Below are 21,205 nucleotides of genomic sequence, written 5' to 3'. Positions count from 1 at the left end.
CACTTAATTCTACTCTTGTTTCCCCGATTTCTCTTTCCCATTCATTCTTTCAGTTTTATTTTTTTAAACATTAATTTTATTTTTTTCTACCAATTCTTTATTTCTCTAAAAACTAGTTTTGAAACTCTTTGACACCACCTCGATTTTTAACATGGCTGCAACTTTTAAAAAGTGGATCTTGATTGGATAAAACATTCATTTTGGTCTCGTTTTTAGCCAATCGAAAGACAGACAAATATAGATTGACATAGTCATATCACAAGCATAACCAAATCAATCTCTGATATGGTTTTCCATGCATGGATGACATGTAAACTTGGCATCAACCTATAAAGGAAGAGTGTGCCTGGATAAAAGTGCCCATCTGAGATGCACAATGTGTTAAACTTTGATTCTAGAACTAGAATTCTTCTAAGTGCACCTTTTGAAAGAATCTACAAACCCATCTTGGACTATACATAGTGCATTATCTTCCATATTAATTACCATTTGTGAGAAACTCCTTCTAAATGTCCATTTAGCAAGAAGCTGTTTAATTTTGAAAGCAAGTCCTATGGTTCTACATTCCTGAATGATTTCAGAATGGTGGCTAGCTTCTATCTTTTCCATTTGCTTCATCATGTAAAAACAATGCAAGCCATATCTTCTCTCATCCTTCCCTGAAGAAAACAATCTTGGTTCTCTTTAGTGGATCTAAATTTTAAAAATCATCTTAGTTGCCCTTCTCTGAAATCTCTTCTTATGATTGTTACTTTAGAGGCACGATGCCCAAAATGAAATGCAATATTCGAGCGAGGTTGCACTAATGTATTCTGCAAAGTTAATATTGCACACTTTGCTCATATTATGCGTGCCTAGCAATGACATCTGACATTGCATTTGCATTGAATTAAATGCCATTTTCAGTCATTAGCTTGACGACACAGCCTCTCTGGTAATCCCTTTCCAGCCATGCAGGGAATTAAAAATGTACTCTTATTCCCTTTAATGTCCAAAGACAATTTAATTTTAATTTTCTAATCTCTCCTATGAATTTCCTTTTCTTTCCTAATTTGCATGTTAGTAATCCCCATCTGTGTTTAATATTCAACTGTATCTTTTACAGGCTATTCATATTGTTTTAAACTCTCCCAATTACTGGAATTACATTGAGATACAGCCATGGTGGATGATTACCAATTACCACATTTTTTTCTGGGATTCATTTCATAAAGTTAGGTCGCCATTGGTGTTGTAGTTCCAGAAATAATGTTAGTATTCATTTTAAAGGTAGCTTTCTTTCTGGCAGTGCCTTACTGCAGAGTATATGACTTGTCTCCAATATTTTAAAGTATATTTTTAATTCCTTTTTTTCAGTAGGCTAGTTTCCACATTTGGCGACACTTTAATTTCAATCCCTTTGAGGCCCTTAGCAATGTAGTACTCTAGGGATGCACAGAGACCCGTGCATCCAGCATTGCTTGGGCGTAAATGCAGAATCAGATGTTGTATGACATATTTCCCTGATGTGCATGGCTTCATAATATATCTGTCCCCATCACTGGCTGGCTATTATAACAGATGAAAGGCGGTGGACTTGCCGTTAACAGGTCCCACCCCAAATTCCACCCCCGGCCTGCTCAGGAAGGGCTCCATTTAAGTGGAAATTCAGGGTCGTTGTTTCACTTCTTGTACAACTCATAAGGCCACAAGAAATGCTGAGATATCGATAAACTGACATATGAATGATAGTAAGATTTTATGGCTGGGATTTCTGATTGTTCTTGTTTCAAGTACAGTTCCGGCAGGGAGGGACTTCTGCCTATCATGTAGATGTGCCTTTGATCATAGAATCATAGAAATATACGGCACAGAAGGAGGCCATTCAGCCCATCATGTCTGTGCCAGCCGAAAAAGAGCTCTTCAGCCTAATTCCATTTTCCAGCTCTTGGTTCACAGCTCTCTAGTTTGCAGCAGTTCAAGTGCATATTCAAATACTTTTTAAAAGTTTCTGCCTCTACTGAGTGAGTTCCAGACTCCCACCACCCTTTGAGTGAAAAAAGTTCTCCTCAACTCCCCTCTAATCCTTCTACCAATTACTTTAAATCTATGCCCCCAGGTTAGTGACCCCTCTCATAAGGTGTTTCCTATCCACTCTATCTAGGCCCCTCATGATTTTATACACCTCAATTAAGTCTCCCCTCAGCCTCCTCTATTCCAAATAAAACTGTTGTGTATCTGTAAAGCATGCACTCCCATGTTCCGCCACCAGGGAGCTCATCCCCTGAAGTCGCCCCTAAGGCCTGTTACTCACTCTGGAGTGTCTTATTAAAGACTGAGGTCACTGTTACTTTAACCTCCCTGTGTGCAGCCTCATCTGTGTTAGGAACACAATAACTGGTGACGAGAATACGAATCCAACGCAAAGGTGCAGCAAACTGTGGGCATCCTGGAGAAGTTCTCGGAGGGTGAGGACTGGGACAATGTGAGTTTGATGGCTACTTGGAGCAAATGCTCAGAGACCTTTTTATACTGGGCATTGGCCACGAGACCATCCTACGAAAACTTTTGACTGTAGAGACACCGACCCTCAGTAAAGCCATTGCGACAGCACAGGCGTTTATGTCCACCAGTGATAACACCAAACAAATCTCTCAGCACACAAGTGCTAGCAATGTTCATAAATTAACTGGAATTGTGTTTGCGAGCAGAAATGTACAGGGCAGAACCCATGAGTCTGCAACTGCCAGCAGGCCTCAGGTAACCCAGATGACTCAGAGTCCCCAACAAAGGATGAATGCAAGGCAATTCACACCTTGTTGGCGTTGTGGAGGCTTCCATTCAGCCTATTCATGTCACTTCAAAGGGTATGTTTGCAAGAGCTGTGGAACAATGGGGCACCTCCAACGAGCTTGCAAACGAGCTGCGAGCTGCAAAACCTGCTAACCACCACGTGGCAGAGGAAGATCGGTCCATGGTGGATCAAAGCAATTTCGAGCCTCAGAGAGAGGAGGCAGATGCTGAAGTACACGGGGTGCACACATTTTTGACGAAATGTCCACCTATAATGCTAAACGTAAAATTGAATGGCTTACCCGTAGCCATGGAACTGGACACTGGCGCTAGCCAATCCATCATGAGTAAAAATATGTTTGAGAGACTGTGGTGCAACAAGACATTCAGATCAGCCGAGCCCCATCCACACAAAACTGAGAATGTACACCAAAGAGCTTATCACTGTTCTGGGCAGCGCATGGTCAAGGTCACCTACGAGGGCACGGTGCATGAACTGCCACTCTGGATTGTCCCAGGCGATGGCCCCACACGGCTTGGAAGGAGCTGGCTGGGCAGAATCCGCTGGAACTGGGATGACATCTGAGCGCTATCACATGTCGATGAGGCCTCATGTACCCAGGTTCTTAACAAATTTCCTTCCATTTTGAGGCAGGCATTGGAAACTTTTCCAGGGGGAAGGTGCGGATCCATTTGGTCCAAGAGGCACGACCCATTCACCACAAGGCGCGAGCGGTACCTCACATGATGAGGGAGAGAGTGGAAATCGAGCTGGACAGGCTGCAACGCGAGGGCATCATCTCCCCAGTGGAATTCAGCGAGTGGGCCAGCCCGATTGTTCTAGTACTCAAAGGTGATGGCACGGTCAGGATTTGCGGCGATTATAAAGTAACTATTAATTTTTTCTCGCTACAGGACCAATACCCGCTACCTAAGGCAGACAACCTATTTGCGACGCTGGCAGGAGGCAAGACATTCATCTGTAACAGATGCCCATTTGGAATTCGGTCGGCTGCAGCGATCTTCCAGAGAAATATGGAGAGCCTACTCAAGTCGGTACCACACACGGTGGTTTTTCAGGATGACATATGGTTAACGGGTCAGGACACCGTCGAGCACTTACAAAACCTGGAGGAGGTCCTCCGGCGACTGGATCGCGTAGGGCTGCGGCTGAAGAGCTCGAAATGCGTCTTCATGGCAACAGAAGTGGAGTTTTTTGGGAGAAAGCTTGCGGACGGCATTTGGCCCACAGACGCCAAGACAGAGGCTATCAGGAACGCGCCCAGGCCACAGTACGTCACGGAGCTGCGGTCGTTCCTGGGACTCCTCAACTATTTTGGTAACTTCCTACCGGGATTAAGCACCCTTTTAGAGCCCCTGCATGTGTTATTGCGCAAAGGTGAGAACTGGGTACAGGGAAAAAAACAAGTAATTGCTTTTGAGAAAGCTTGAAACATTTTATGCTCCAACAAGCTGCTTGTATTGTATAACCCATGTAAAAGACTCGTGCTAGCATGTGATGCGTCGTCGTACGGAGTCAGGTGTGTATTACAACAAGCTAATGTTGCGGGGAAGTTGCAACCTGTCGCCTATGCTTCCAGGAGCTTGTCTAAGGCCGAGAGGGCCTACAGCATGATTGTGAAAGAGGCAATAGCGCGAGTGTTCGGGGTAAAGAAAATGCATCAGTACCTGTTTGGCCTCAAATTTGAGCTGGAAACCGATCATAAGCCCCTCACATCCCTGTTCGCTGAAAACAAGGGGATAAATACTAATGCCTCAGCCCACATACAAAGATGGGCACTCGGTCTATCAGCATATAACTATGCCATCTGCCACAGGCCAGGCACCGGGAACTGTGCGAATGCTCTCAGTCGGCTACCATTGCCCACCACAGGGGCAGAAATGGCGCAGCCTGCAAATTTGTTGATGGTGGCGCAGCCCGCAGACTTGTTGATGGTCATGGAAGCGTTTAAAATTGATAAATCACCTGTCATGGCCTGCCAGATTAGGACTTGGACCAGCCAAGATCCTCTGCTGTCCCTAGTAAAAAAACTGTGTAGTGCATGGGAACTGGGCCAGCATCCCCGTTGAAATGCAAGAGCCAATCAAGCCGTTCCAGCGGTGAAAGGACGAGCTGTCCATTCAGGCAGACTGCCTGTTGTGGGGTAACTGCATCGTGCTACCAAAAAAGGGCAGGGAGACGTTCATCTCGGATCTCCACAGCACACACCCGGGTATAGTAATGATGAAAGCGATAGCCAGATCCCATGTGTGGTGGCCCGGTATCGAATCTGACTTAGAGTCCTGTGTACGGCAATGCAGCGTATGTGCTCAGTTGAGCAACGCGCCCAGAGAGGCACCACTAAGTTTGTGGTCCTGGCCCTCCAGACCATGGTCGAGGATCCATGTCGACTATGCGGGCCCGTTTCTCGGTAAAATGTTTCTGGTGGTGGTGGATGCTTTTTCAAAATGGATTGAATGTGAAATAATGTCGGGAAGCACCGCCACCGCCACCATTGAAAGCCTGAGGGCCATGTTTGCCACCCACGGCCTGCCTGACATACTGGTCAGTGACAAAGGGCCATGTTTCACCAGTGCCGAATTTAAAGAATTCATGACCTGCAATGGGATCAAACATGTCACCTCGGCCCCGTTTAAATCAGCCTCCAATGGGCAGGCAGAGCGGGCAGTACAAACCATCAAACAGAGCCTTAAACGAGTCACAGAAGGCTCACTCCAAACCCGCCTGTCCCGAGTACTGCTCAGCTACCGCACGAGACCCTACTCACTCACAGGGGTGGCCCCGGCTGAGCTACTCATGAAAAGGACACTTAAAACCAGACTCTCACTGGTTCACCCCAACCTGCATGATCAGGTAGAGAGCAGGCGGCAGCAGCAAAATGTAAACGATGGTCGCGCCACTGTGTCATGGGAAATTGATCTGAATGACCCTGTTTATGTGCTAAACTATGGACATGGTCCCAAGTGGATCGCGGGCACAGTGATAGCTAAAGAAGGAAATAGAGTGTTTGTAGTCAAACTAGACAGTGGACAAATTTGCAGAAAGCACCTGGACCAAACGAGGCTGCGGTTCACAGACTGCCCTGAACAACACACAGTAGACATCACCTTTTTCAAGCCCACAATACACACCCAAAGGATCAACGACACCATCCCGGACCATGAAATCGAACCCATCACGCCCAACAGCCCAGCAAGGCCAGGCTCACCTAGCAGGGCTGCAGGGCCAACAACACGCCAGCCCAGCGAGGGCATAGCCAACACACCAGAACAGACATTTGTACCGAGGCGGTCCACCAGGGAAAGAAAGGCTCCCAACCGCCTCACCTTGTAAATAGTTCTCACTTTGACTTTGAGGGGGGAATGATATTGCGTATCTGTAAAGCATGCACTCCCATGTTCCGCCACCAGGGAGCGCATCCCCCTGAAGTCCCAAGGGATCCCAGCATCCCTTGGGAGCACTGTATATAAGCTGGCCCCTAAGGCCTGTTCCTATCTCTGGAGTGTCTTATTAAAGACTGAGGTCACTGTTAGTTACTTTAACCTCCCTATGTGCAGTCTCATCTGTGTTAGGAACACAATAAAAACAATCTTTCTTCATAACTAAAATTCTCCAGTCTTGGCAACATCCTTTAAGTCTCCTCTGTACCCTCTCTAATGCAATCACATCTTTCCTGTATTGTGGTGACCAGAACTGCACGCAGTACTCTAGCTGTGGCCTAACTAGTGTTTTATACAGCACAGTGAGCCTGGCAGAATTTCCAGCCTTAGGCTAGTTTACATGCAAAATGGACAAAAAGTTGTGTGGGCTCCGTTACAAACGTGCAAACCCCCATCCAGTTGACTATTTATACAAAAGCAAAATACTGCGGATGCTAGATTCTGAAATAAAAACAGAGAATGCTGGAAATCTCAACCGGTCAAGCAACATCTGTGGAGAAAATAAGAGTACATTTTTAATTCCCCGCATGGCTGGAAAGAGATTACCAGAGAGACTGTGTCGTCAAGCTAATGACTGAAAATGGCATTTAATTCAATGCAAATTCAATGTCAGATGTCATTGCTAGGCACGCATAGTATGAGCAAAGTGTGCAATACTAACTTTGCAGAATACATTAGTGCAACCTCGCTAGAATATTGCATTTCATTTTGGACATCGTGCCTCTAAAGTAACAATCATAAGAAGTTGTTTCAGAGAAGGGCAATTAAATTGATTTTTAAAATTTAGATCCACTAAAGAGAACCAAGATTGTTTTCTTCAGGAAAGGATGAGAGAAGATATGGCTTGCATTGTTTTTAAACAATGAAGTGAATGGAAAAGAAAGAAGCTAGCCACCATTCTGAAACATTTATTTCCTTAAGGGTTCCATCTATTCGTAAACAAATGAAACTGAACATATCCAGCACCTTCATTTATTTGTGCAAATAGCTGCATGACAGTTACATTGTTAAGAGTTACCTCTAAAGATCCCCCTACCCTTGCTTACCATGAACTCAATCTCAACTGACTCTGATAGTTTACCATTAAGACTTAGTTCTTCTTTCGTGTATGCTGTCAGTTCTTCCACAACAGCTCCATTAACCTAAAGCTGATCTGTGCTAGAAGAAATCTCACTTACCTCAAAACCTATTTCAGTTATTAGCATAGATGCTAGAAAACACTGCCTACCTTGCTGGGAAACTTGGCCCTAAAATAATAAATATTTACTCGTAGCTTTCTGCAGGTATCAGAGTGATATTACATTGCTCAGCCATTTAAGAAGAGTGACCAAGAGGTGTTGTTTTCAATTGAAAATATTCTTACTAAACATTGTGATGATATTAAAAACAGACCTACCTTACTCTCTCCTTCAATGACAGTAATAGGCACTGGGGTGGAGGGCCACTTGCTCTTGGACGGTAAAGGTCTATCACAGTTCCATAACACTATAATCTTTAAAAAAGTATATACATTAATATTCTTTTCAAATTAAAAACATATTTCTTTTGTAGGTGCATGACCCAAAGAGACCAGAGAGAAACAGAGGGAATGTTTCCTTAAAAATATATTTCTTCAACTATTAGCTCTTTTAATATTTTCTTCCAAAAATATACAGACAACTCAATTCATCTTACATGTTAATATAAACAAAATATGCTTTTCAAAATTATGACTAGTGTGTTATTCTGGATATCATAATAGATTAAAGAAAATGTATTAAATGTTTAATATTACTTGCTTAAAAATGAAGTTCATTTTAACATTCAGAAAACAGCTAGAATTACAATTAGCCTTTATTTAATTTTTCATTTGTCCATGTAATGAACTGAGCATTTTTTAAAACCTTGTGTACTGGTTAATCATTGGGAGCATTGTCTTGCGCTCGGTTTGTGAAGTATGCCTAGGAATTCGTCTAGAGCGGCGGCACAAAGTGGGCGGTATTGGATCGGCCACTTGTTATAGGCAGCACCTGATTCAGTTGCATTCCAGTCGATGCCGCCCACGTTGCACCACCGCCAGTGGTCCTCCCTAAGCTGTGCAGTAGTGTGGCGCGGTACTCCAGGCAACCCGCGCAGCCGGATTGCCATCTTTTCAATACAAAAACCACTCAAGCGTGGTATTTTGAATGGGCGCCAAAAAAACAAGAGGGAACATTGGCCGTCGCCCGAGACGAATTTTTACCCCACAATCTCTGAAATGATGATTACTGAACCACCACCGTTAAAGTATTGGACCTCGTCCCTTCAGACTTGGTAATTCCACCCAGCCAATTCTTGGTGTTATTAACGCTCATTTTCAATACAAAAAATACATTTGTCTTAAACTTAGAATGACATAAACAATGTTAAATTACTCATGATTTTCAGCTGCTCCAATGGTTCAGTTGGTAAATTCAGTTGATCTGAACCACACAGACCCGAAAGGTTCCAGTTCAGCCCCATCTGTGTTAGCTAGTTGATCTCAGTCACGGTGACAGTCAGGATGCTATAACTAACCTCACTGCCCCTGAGCTAGGGAAGTAAAAAACCAAGCAGTCAGGCTTCCCATTTCTGACTACAACCCAGTAACTCCCACTGGAAAGCACATTTGTGTGGCTGTTGGGAGGGTGCAGCTGGGTCAAGCTGAAATGCTCTCCTGCCCCACCTGCATTCAGTAGAAGATTGGCAGAAACCAAAGTTACACGAAAGATTGAGAGAACGACAAGGAAATTATGGGCGGTGAATTATATTCTTTGGTGTCTGGGTGGATGCCACCTGCGGAAAGTTTTTATTTTTGACGCTCCATTTGATGCATTTTCCAGCATTTTGGATTCTGCGATCGATGCAGTCAGGATGCTACAACTGGCCTCATGTGTTGTGCCGGCTCTTTGAAAGAGCTATCCAATTAGTTCCACTCATCTGCTTTTTTTCCCATAGCCCTGTAAATGATGCCAGGAACTCCGTTCCCTGACCACTGTTTCCATTCCTGACAACTGTCCAAAGCTTAACCAGACCATTCACAACCTTGATGTTGTGTTTGACCCAGAGATGAGCTACCGATCACATATCCAGTCCATCACCCAGGAATGCGTATTTTCACATCCGTAGCATCGCCTGACTCCGACCCTGCTTCAACTCATCTGCTGCTGAAACCCTCATCTGTGCCTTTGCTACCTCTAGACGTGACTATTCCAATGCTCTCTTGGCTGGCCTTGCATCTTCCACCCCACAAAAACGTGTGCTCATCCAAAACTCTGCTGCCCATAGCTTAACTCGCACCAGGTCTCGTTCACTCATCACCCCAGTGTTTTCTGACCTGGGCTCCCAGTCCGACAAGGCTCAATTTTAATATCCTCATCCTTGTTTTCAAATCCCTCCATGGCCTCTCCCCTCCCTATCCCCATAGCTTCCTGCAGCCCTACAAGCCTTCGCTCCTCCAATTCTGGTCTCTTGCGCATCCCCGGTTTTAATCCCTCCATCATTGGCTGCCATGCTTTAACCTGCCAAAGCCTTAAGCTTTGGAACTCCCTCCGTAAACCTCTCTGTCTCTCTACCTCTCTTTCCTTCTTTAAGATGCTCCTTAAAAGCTACCTCTTCAACCAAGCTTTTGGTCATCTGTCCTGATATCTCCTTCTGTGGTTCGGTGTCAAAAATGCTTTCATTGATAACGCTCTTGTTAAGCACCGTGGGACATTTTGCTAGGTTAAAGGTGCTATATAAATGCAAGTTGTTGTTGTTTTTGCTGTCTTTATGTATTCTGTGCCTTAGTGAGGGAAGTTGCTTGTCAAGCAGCATATCCCCTCCAAATATTTTAAACATTTTCCCCCTCTGAAAATACATTCACTATTGGAGGGTAAAACAAGCTGTTAAAGGAGGAGGATACTATGGGGGTAATTGTAACCTAACTCATCTGCTGGGAAACTGGTGGGATCAAATCGGCCGCCTATTTTATACCCCAGCCAATTTCACTTTCTATTGACTTTATTGTAAAATACGTGGCAGTCCAATCCCACCAGGCGAAGTAGGTATAAAATGACCATCTTTGTGTGTGTGTGCAGAGGACACTTTAAACATAAATAAAAACAGAAAATGCTAGAAATACTCAACGGGTCAGGTAGCATCTGTGGAGCGAGGAACAGAGTTAACCTTTCAGGTCAGTGACCTTTCGTCAGAACTGGAAAAAGTTAGAGATATAACAGTTTTAAGCCAGTGCAGATGCAGGGAAAGGTGGGGGGCGGGAGGAGAGGAAAGAACAAAAGGGAAGGTCTGTGACAGGGCGGAAGGCAGGAGAGATTGAATGACAAAAGGGATGATGGTGCAAGACAAAAGGAGATGGTAATGGGATAAGTCATCATCATAGGCAGTCCCTCGAATCGAGGATGACTTGCTTCCACGTCAAGAAGTTCACAGATGTTTCAATGAAGGACCTAAAATTCCAAGTCCCGAACTAAATCTTGAAGGGTGGAAGATGCCTGTGCATGGATTTTTTTAACATGTGGTGGCCGTTGCACACCAGCCACCACACGGGCTTGACAGAGCCAGGTCTTGGTCCAGTGGCAAGGGTTATCCAAGACGACTGGAGACCAGCTCTGCTGCACAGACCTAATGCGCACACATATCGCAGTGTGGGCTGGCCCGTGCTGCCCCTGGGCCCGCGCCTTTCCTGGGCCCCAAACTCGCGTCTCTCCTGGGCCTCGGTCATATCCCTCTACAATCTCTCGCCGCTCCTTCGCCCCGACCTTGCCGCTCCTGCTGTATCTGCCCACGCTCCAATCACCGACCTGGACCTTGATGACATTCCTTTTCACTGCCATTACTCTCCTGCTCCAGCACGTGCTGCTCCATGGAGTGGTATGCCTCCATGCCGCTCCTTCCGCTCCCCGGCCTGCTCCGATGGTGCTCCAATGGGATAAGTAACAAAACAAAAGATGGGTCTAGAAGAGGTGTAAATGGGAATAGCAGAATGGCTGTCATCCGAAAAAAAGGGGCAGAGGCTATGATCTGAAATTGCTGAACCCGATGTTGAATCTGGAAGGCTGTAACGAGCCTAATAGAAAGATGAGGTGCCGTTCCTCGAGCTTACATTGAGCTTCACTGGAACAGTGTCGGAGGACGAGAACAGAGAGGTCAGAGTAGGGGTGGAGTGCAAATAAAATTATTTTAAGCATAAAGTGCTCCCAGAAGTGTTTTAATAATGGAAAAATAATTTTAAAAATTTGAGGTAAGAATTATCCCTATTTTTATTGTTCACTTTCAATCCCATGGAGAATTTTATTTGGGTCTTCTCTTGCTCCAGAGCACACTGTTAGCATAACCTTGATGTTATAGACACATAAGGAAGCAGCTGCATAGGGATTCCTGTAAATCAACATGTAAGCGGGTCCTTGATTCTGATGTACAAGATTCCATACGGAGCGACTTCCTGACATAGCCATAAATGATATGAGCTGATCAGATTCTCTGGTGGAAAGAAATAATTTGAAATGGTGTGCTGTCATGAGAAATAGGAGCAAGAGTAGGCCATATGGCTCCTCGAGCCTGCTCTGTCATTCAATGAGATCCTGGCTGATCTTCGACCTCAACTCCACTTTCTTGCCTGATTCCCATATCCCTTGGTTCCTCTAGAGTAAAAAAATCCATCTGAATCAACCTTGAATATACTCAACGATTCAGCATCCACAGCCCTTTGGGGCAGAGAATTACAATGTTTCATAACCCTCTGAGTGAAGAAATTCCTCCTCTTCTCAATCTTAAATGGCCGACCTCTTATCCTGAGACTATGCCCCCTAGTTCTAGACTCTCCATCCAGGGGAAACAACTTCATCTACCTTATCAATCCCTCTCAGAATCTTATGGGGTAGAAATTCACCCCGTCGGAAACCTGGCGCACCTATCGTTTTCCAAGTGTTTTTGCCATCGAGTCAGATGAGGCAGACTCTTGGTCCATTTTCAACTCTTTGGCAATTTTCTTGGAGCAGACCGGAAGTCGGTTATAATGGGGGTGGAAGTGCAGTGATAAGTACTGGTGAGGGACGGAAGTGAGGGCAGGACAAAGTTTGGCGAAGCGTTGGTGATGTCATTGCGCGTGTGCGTCATCACGTCTCTCCCCTCATTTAAAGGTGAGAGAATCAGCAATTGTTTAGGTTCGGCCCACTGGGCCACCAGGGAAGCTTTCGACCGGGCCAGAGGTCTGGCACCCAAGAGGGGTTGCCAGGCTGCCTGTTGACGGCCCGGCCGAACCCGGGGCCATAACTGTCTGGACGATCAGGAAGTCTGCCGGTAAAAAAAATCATGGCGGCCGCGGCAGTACGCCCTCCCCTTGAAGGGCTGCCATGCTGCCGTGGCTCACACACAGAATACAAGGTGAACCTAAATTTTGCGGGGGGTGCTATGGAGGTGCGGGAGAGTGGCAGTGCGCGCTTTGATGACGCACTTCGGATGGTTGGCAGCAGCGGGGCGGAAGTGGGGACTGCCAGAAAATTCCCCAAGGTGAATTTCGATCATGGCGGCCATTGACCGGAAGTCAACTCCACCGCCTGGCCGCCGCTTTCTGGCGGTAAGTGGCCTTTTTGGAAGGCTGAATTTCGGCCCCTATATATTTCAATGACTTCTTATTCTTCTAAACTCCAGAGAGTGTAGGCTCAATCTACCCAATCTCTCCTCATAGGACAACCCTCTCATCCCAGGAATCAGTCAACTATGGAGTTAAGAATCAATAATAAAATTTAGTATACGACTCCTATGTAAAAGCGTTTTTACTATGCTTTACTATCACTTAGATAGGAGGATCTTTATATTATGCATCCTGTAATTTTCCCTCCCTGACTACGCAAGCACTATCCTTCTCCTTTAAATCCTTGAACCACTGGAAAATATCAAAAGATCTTGAAGGAAAGGACAGGTAATTCTGGTTCTCGTTTCTCGTTACCCATATATTTATAATTCATGAAATTCAAGAGAGTCACTGATACTGTAATTTCAGTAATTCTGAACGGATGATCTTTCTACTACTTGTCTTGGCTGCGCTATACCTATTCATAACACTTATAAAGATAAAATGTGTACAGACTCACATTTACATATATTAATTTATCCTCATAGAAACACCATTTCCATTCTTATAAGCATTATCTGGTTACTTTAGTGCTACTGGAATCAAATAATCCTTCCCAAAATCTACAATATTTCTTTCTTGATACATTGAAAGAAAGAAAGACATGCATTTACATATTACATAGGATATACGGCACAGAAGCAAGCTATTCAGCCCAACCAGCCCATGCATTTATGCTCCACTCGAGCCTCCTCCCGTCTTTCCTCATCTAAATCTATCAGCATGACCCTCTATTCCCTTATCCCTCATATGCTCGTCTAGCCTCCCCTTAAGTTCATCTATACTATTCACTTCAACCACTTTATAGCACCTTTCACAACCACCTGACATCCCAAAGTGCTTTACAGCCAATGAAGTACTTTTTTTTAAAACAGTGATTATACTATTATACAGGAAATGCAGCAGCTAATTTGTTTTAGTGATGTTGATTGAGGAATAAATATTGGCTAAAATACCAGGGAGAACTTCTTCAGTACTGCACTAAAGTGTCAGTGAAGATTTTTGTACTCTAGTCTCTAGACTGTGACTTGCACCCACAACCTTCTGACTCAAAGCAAGGATGCTACCAACTGAGCTACAGCTGACACTGCTTGCATACTCCTGTATTGATATACGAATATGCTTTACCAGAGTGGTATAATGTAAATTCTTCATATCATATTAAATGAAGCAGAAGAGCCTGGCTGGAAGCCAAATTCTTATCTGGAAGGAGAAAGTGATAAATGAAAAGCATCACCCAAAGGTGTTTTTAGACACCTCCTAGTGGACAGTGCAGAGGGGGAATAGCTGAAGCCTTGGAGCAGGTCACTTGCTTGCATCCTTGGTCATGTAATGGTGTAGCATAACTTAAAAGAGAACATAATTTAAAAATGTGGCACAAAATGCAAACCTATATTTCTTAATTATTTATGTTAATGGTGGCATAGTTGGTCACATGGTATAATGTTGAGCCATTTGGACCAGAGAGGTCCAAAGATTAATTCCTAGTCTATGCTGAGTTAGATGATTGCAGCTAAGGGGCTGATGAAAATACATATATTTTATATGTATATATATTTTAGATCATATTTGGCATTGCATGTTATTTGAAATAGGAAATAGACAATCTCAGATCGAAGACCAGGGTAGCTTTGAGGAGCAGTTCATAGAGTGTATCTGTGATAGTTTCCTCGAACAGTATGTTGCGGAACCAACCAGGGAGCAGGCTGTCTTAGATCTGGTATTGTGTAATGAGACAGGATTAATAAATGATCTCGTAATAAAAGATCCTCTAGGAATGAGTGACCTTAATATAGTTGAATTTCAAATTCAGCTGGAGGGTGAGAAAGTTGGTTCTAAAACCAGGGTCCTAAGCTTAAATAAAGGAGACTACAAAGGTATGAGGGCAGAGTTGGCTAAAGTGGACTGGGAAAATAGACTAAAGAATGGGACGGTTGATGAGCAGTGGCAGACATTTAAGGAGATATTTCATAACTCGCGACAAAAATATATCACAATGAGAAGGAAAGACTGAAAGACTGTAAGAGAAGGGATAACCATTCGTGGCTAACTAAGGAAATAAGAGAGGGTGTCAAATTGAAAACAAAGGCATACAATGTAGCCAAGACTAGTGGGAGGCCAGAGGATTGGGACATTTTTAAAAGTCAGCAGAGAACAACTAAAAAAATGATTGAGAGGAAAGATAGATTATGAAAGTAAACTAGCACGAAATATAAAAACAGATAGTAAGAGTTTCTACAGGTACATAAAAAGGAAAAAAGTGGCTAAAGTAAATGTTGGTCCCCTGGAGGATGAGACTAGGGAATTAATAATGGAGAATACGGAAATGGCAGAGACATTGAATAAATATTTTGTATCGGTCTTCACGATAGAAGACACCTCAATAATGGATAATCAAGGGGCTATAATCAAGGGAGGAACTTAATACAATCACTATCACTAATGAAGTAGTACTAGGTAAAATAATGGGATTAAAGGCAGACAAGTCCCCTGGACCTGATGCCTTACATCCTAGGGTCTTAAGAGAAGTGGCTGCAGAGATAGTGGATGCATTGGTTGTAATCTACCAAAATTCCCTGGATTCTGGGGCAGTTCCAGCAGATTGGAAAACCGCAAATATAACGCCCCTATTTAAAAAAGGAGGCAGATTAAAAAGCAGTAAACTATAGACCAGTTAGCCTAAAATCTGTCATTGGGAAAATGCTGGAGTCCATTATTAAGGAAGCAGTAGCGGGACATTTGGAAAAGCATTATTCAATCAAGCAGAATCAGCATGGTTTTATGAAAGGGAAATCATGTTTGACAAATTTGCTGGAGTTCTTTGAGGATGTAACAAGCAGGGTGGATAAGGGGGAACAAAGTGGATGTGGTGTATTTGGATTTCCAGAAAGCATTTGATAAGGTGCCACATAAGACGTTACTGCACAAGATAAAAGCTCACGGGGTTGGGGTTAATATATTAGCATGGATAGAGGATTGGCCAACTAACTGAAACCAGAGAGTCGGGATAAATGGGTAATTTTCCAGTGGGCAAACGGTGACTAGTAGGGTGCTGCAGGGATTGGTGCTGGGTCCTCAACTATTTACAATCTATATTAATGACTTGGATGAAGGGACCGAGTGTACTGTAGCCAAGTTTTCTGATGATATAAAGATGGGTGGGAAAGCAAATTGTGAGGAGGGCACAAATAATCTGCAAAGGGATATTGACAAACTAAGTGAATGGGCAAAAATTTGGCAGATGGAGTATAATATGGGAAAATATGAGGTTATCCACTTTGGCAGAAATAATAGAAAAGCAAATTATAATTTAAATGGAGTAAAATTGCAAAGTGCTGCAGTACAGAGAGACCTGGGGATCCTTGTGTATGAAACACAAACAATTAGTTTGCAGGTACAGCAAATAATCAGGAAGGCAAATGGAATGTTGGCCTTTATTGCAAGGGGGATAGAGTATAATAGCAGAGAAGTCCTGCTACAACTGTACAGGGTATTGGTGAGGCCACACCTGGAGTACTGTGTACAGTTTTGGTCTCCGTATTTAAGGAAGGATATACTTGCATTGGAAGCTGTTCAGTGAAAGTTCACTAGATTGATTCCAGAGATGAGGGGGTTGACTTATGAAGATAGGTTGAGTCTATACACATTGGAGCTCAGAAGAATGAGAGGTGATCTTATCGAAACATAAAAGATAATGAGGAGGCTCGACAAGGTGGATGCAGAAAGGATATTTCCACTCATAAGGGAAACTAGAACTAAGGGACATAGTCTTAGAATAAGGGGCCGCCCATTTAAAACTGAGATGAGGAAAAATGTCTTCTCTCAGAGGGCTGCATACCTGTGGAATTCTCTGCCCCAGAGAGCTGTGGCAGCTGGGTCAATGAATATATTTAAGGTGGAGATAGACAGATTTTTAAGCAATAAGGGAGTAAAGGGTTATGGGGAGTGGGCAGGGAAGTGGAGCTGAGTCCATGATCAGATCAGCCATGATCTTATTGAATGGCGGAGCAGGCTCGAGGGGCCAAATTACCTACTCCTGCTCCTATTTCTTATGTTCTTAGGTGGTTATTTCATACTCTGAACATCTGATGCCAAATCCATATTCTTTCAGTTGCTCCATCTCAAATGAGCACCTAAACCAGAAACTCTACTAAAGAAAGAATGCATGTGTATTTACATAGCCCTTTTATATCCTCAGGATGTCACAAAACACTTCAAAGCCAATTAATTACTTTTTAAAGTTTAGTCACTATGTCCATTTGTACATGGCAAGATCCCACAAAAAGCAACTGAGATAAATGATCAGTTGATCTACTTTAGTGACATTAAGAGATAAATGTTGGCTCAGGTACCACCCTTAATCTTTGTCAAATATTGCGACTGAATTTTTCGCAAGCAACTGAACAGGTAGATATGGCTTTGATTTAATATCTCATCTAAAAGGCTGCAACCCAACAATGCAACACTCCCTCACTCCTGCACTAAAGGGTCAGTCTAGATTATGTGCTCAAGAGGTGTGAATGCACAAATCCTAACTCAGAGACAAGAGTATTACCACTGAGCAAAGCTGACACGTCAGACAGATGTCTTTCCATTTCTGCTTTTCTGAACAATACAATGGCCAAGATTTTGCAGTAGGAATAACAGTGGGGCTATCAACATTCACCATTAGTAAGGAGTAAATCGGACAGCAAATTCTAGCATCCACACATACGCAGTTAAACGCAGAAATCTAGAAGTTTCTGTCTGACTTGCCCTGCTCCTCCACAAGCTTCGCTACACTGCAACCTCGCCGAGAGATTCGGCATTGAAATACATTAAGGGTGTGAAGTTGCTGTACTTACCCACTGGATACACACTAAACACACCAAAAAAGGTTAGGGCTTGTCCATTCAAGTGTAAGTAAATGTTTAATCGCGTGACAATCTTAATTACTACCAAACAACCTCTGGTGCTGAAAATTTACTTTAACATTCCGTCAGATTTTAATTGTTGTTGGAGATTTGCAAAAAATTAAAAAGTAAAATAATATTTTTTTTTACTTTCTCTTTCTGTCTTTTATCTCTCTCTCCATCCCATCTTTCTTTCCTTCTCTTTATTTTGCTTTCTGTACATGATTTTACATTGAATTAAATATTCTAACTTACACATCCAGCAGCAATAATTTTCTCAGGTAAGAAAGGGTGGGTTGGAGGCGTGGGGGAGTAAAAGTTATTAAAATATAAAACCTGACCCCAACCCGCTCACGTTGACCTATCACCCAGGCGGGACGGGTGGGGGGGGCTGCCAACCCACTGGCAGAGGCGAGTTGGCAATTCAAATATTTCAAATATTATAATAAGGCCTAAATCCTCTACTTCAAGATCATGACTCAGCCCCGGGGTTGGGTATTGGACTCCCTCTCCTGGGCTTCGCGACTCAGCCCCGGGGGATTGGACCACGCCCCACCGGGAGATCGGACACTCAACCCCCACCATCCTGGGCCCAGCACCTATCTATGGTTGTGGCCTCCTGGCCCACATTCCCCACACCTCTGGAAGCCAGCCTGTCCATTGCACGCACACCACAGCGTTAAAACTCTACAGCGTGCCAGTAAACCCGAATTTCCGGGTTTCGCCCCATCTCCCGCACCCCCCCCCCGCCCCCCGCACAGTGTGGGTGGGACTCGGGAAAAGTGTGCCTCAGTGAGAATTCTTCAATCTGAAGAGGCACGCTATTGCTTTCCCTGTTCACACAATTCCCAGGTCCCTTGTAGAGGGCGCCACATGTATCGAACTCCCAATGACCATAAGTAATCACTCAAAAGGCCACAAAATGTCTGCGAGCAACTGTAAATACATTGAACAGCAAGTGACATTCATTTGCCACTGACCGCAAAACCCAGGCCAACGCCAGTACAGGAATGGTGAATTTTGGAGCTGCACAAAGCATGGGGCCGAATGGCCTACTCCTGTTCCTATTTCCTATGTTCTTATGCTATACATGCAGCCAATGAGTTACAAAAGGAGAGCTTAGCCCTCTGTGTACTTTAAAGCTCAAACTTTAAAAAAAAATGTCCTTCTACATAAACGTCTTCACCTCTTTCTCTTGCTTTAAGAATCTCCTTAAAACCTACTTTTGAGCAAGCTTTTAGTCACCTCTCCTAATCTCTCGCTCTTTGGCTTGGTGCTAATTTTGGTTTGATTATGCTTTTGTGAAGCTCCTTGGGACATTCTTCTACTTTTGAAGATGCTATATAAATGCAAGTTTTTGTTGTTGTCATTTTTTCCCAACATTTCCTGAATGCGTTCATTTGTCCTGGGATATGATTCCATGTCACCAACTTTCATCCAGTACCTTGCCAAGTGAATATACTTAACATGGTAGTGTGTATCAGCAGGCTACAACCAATCATAGATTTAAAGTAGTTGGTAGAAGGATTAGAGAGGAAACATTTCTTCACACAGAGAGTGGTGGGGGTCTGGAACTCACTGCCTGAAAGGGTGGTAGAGGCAGAAAGCCTCATCACATTAAAAAGGTACTTGGATGTGCACTTAAAGAGCCGTAACCTACAGGCTACGGACCTAGTGCTGAAAGGTGGGATTAGGCTGGGTAGCTCTTTTTCGACCAGCACAAACACGATGGGCCTCCTTCTGTGTTGTCATTTCCTATGATTCTATATTTGACTGTGGAAAGGCATTTTAGCTGAACCCAATCCTGCCTCACCTGAGGGTGAAATTCTTTTAATGAAAATCAGAAGAATGAAACATAGAAACATAGAAAATAGGTGCAGGAGTAGGCCATTCAGTCCTTTGAGCCTGCATCGCCATTCAATAAGATCATGGCTGATCATTCACCTCAGTACCCCTTTCCTGCTTTCTCTCCATACCCCTTGATCCCCTTAGCTGTAAGGGCCATATCTAACTCCCTTTTGAATATATCCAATGAACTGGCATCAACAACTCTCTGCAGCAGGGAATTCCACAGGTTAACAACTCTCTGAGTGAAGAAGTTTCTCCTCATCTCAGTCCTAAATTGCTTAGCCCTTATCCTAAGACTGTGTCCCCTGGTTCTGGACTTCCCCAACATCGGGAACATTCTACCCACATCTAACCTGTCCAGTCCCGTCAGAATGTTATATGTTTCTATGAGATCCCCTCTCATCCTTCTAAACTCCAGTGTATAAAGGCCCAGTTGATCTAGTCTCTCCTTATATGTCAGTCCTGCCATCCCGGGAATCAGTCTTGTGAACCTTCGCCGCACTCCCTCAATAGCAAGAACATCCTTCCTCAGATTAGGAGACCAAAACTGAACACAAAATTCCAGGTGAGGCCTCACCAAGGCCCTGTACAACTGCAGTAAGACCTCCCTGCTCCTATACTCAAATCCCCCAGCTATGAAGGCCAACATACCATTTGCCTTCTTCACCGCCTGCTGTACCTGTATGCCAACTTTCAATGACTGATGAACCATGACACCCAGGTCTCGTTGCACCTCCCCTTTTCCTAATCTGCCACCATTCAGATAATATTCTGTCTTAGCGTTTTATCCCCCCAAAGTGGATAACTTCACATTTATCCACATTATACTGCATCTGCCATGCATTTGCCCATTCACCTAACCTGTTCAAGTCACCCTGCAGCCTCTTAGCGTCCCCCTCACAGCTCACACCGCCACCCAGTTTAATATCATCTGCAAACTTGGAGATATTACATTCAATTCCTTCATCCAAATCATTGATGTATATTGTAAAGAGCTGGGGTCCTAGCACTGAGCCCTGCGGCACTCCACTAGTCACTGCCTGCCATTCTGAAAAGGATCCGTTTATCCCAACTCTCTGCTTCCTGTCTGTCAACCAGTTCTCTATCCACGTCAGTGTATTACCCCCAATACCATGTGCTTTGATTTTGCACACTAATCTCTTGAGTGGGACCTTGTCAAAAGCCTTTTGAAAGTCCAAATACACCACATCCACTGGTTCTCCCTTGTCCACTCTACTAGTTACATACGCAAAAAACCCCAGAAGATTTGTCAAGCATGATTACCCTTTCATAAATCCATGCTGACTTGGACCGATCCTGTCACTGCTTTCCAAATGCGCTGCTATTTCATCCTTAATAACTGATTCCAACATTTTCTCACCACTGATGTCAGACTCACCGGTCTATAATTACCTGCTTTCTCTCTCCCTCCTTTTTTAAAAAGTGGTGTTACATTAGCTACCCTCCAGTCCATAGGAACTGATCCAGAGCTTTTCTCCATAATTAAATCACCTGCTAATGAACTGTAGAAACGCAGTGCTTTGAAATGAGACCTTTGAGAATGTTCTTTTGTATGTGCTTGTGAATTATGGAGAAAATA

At 43.9% G+C, this 21,205-nt stretch overlaps 1 protein-coding gene across 1 annotated transcript in view; it reads right to left on the bottom strand.

The window, feature by feature from the left end:
* The window catches only part of LOC139266596 (exostosin-1-like), a 365,501-nt gene that overhangs the window by 113,979 nt on the left and 230,317 nt on the right, over nucleotides 1–21,205 (bottom strand). The window contains exon 7 of the mRNA XM_070884192.1: nucleotides 7,631–7,726. Within this exon, the coding sequence (XP_070740293.1) occupies nucleotides 7,631–7,726 (96 nt within the window). The remainder of the gene's footprint in view (nucleotides 1–7,630; nucleotides 7,727–21,205) is intronic.

The sequence above is a fragment of the Pristiophorus japonicus genome, chromosome 7, assembly GCF_044704955.1.
Source record: "Pristiophorus japonicus isolate sPriJap1 chromosome 7, sPriJap1.hap1, whole genome shotgun sequence".
Lineage (NCBI taxonomy): Eukaryota > Metazoa > Chordata > Chondrichthyes > Pristiophoridae > Pristiophorus > Pristiophorus japonicus.
This window is presented reverse-complemented; position numbering and strand designations above follow the sequence as displayed.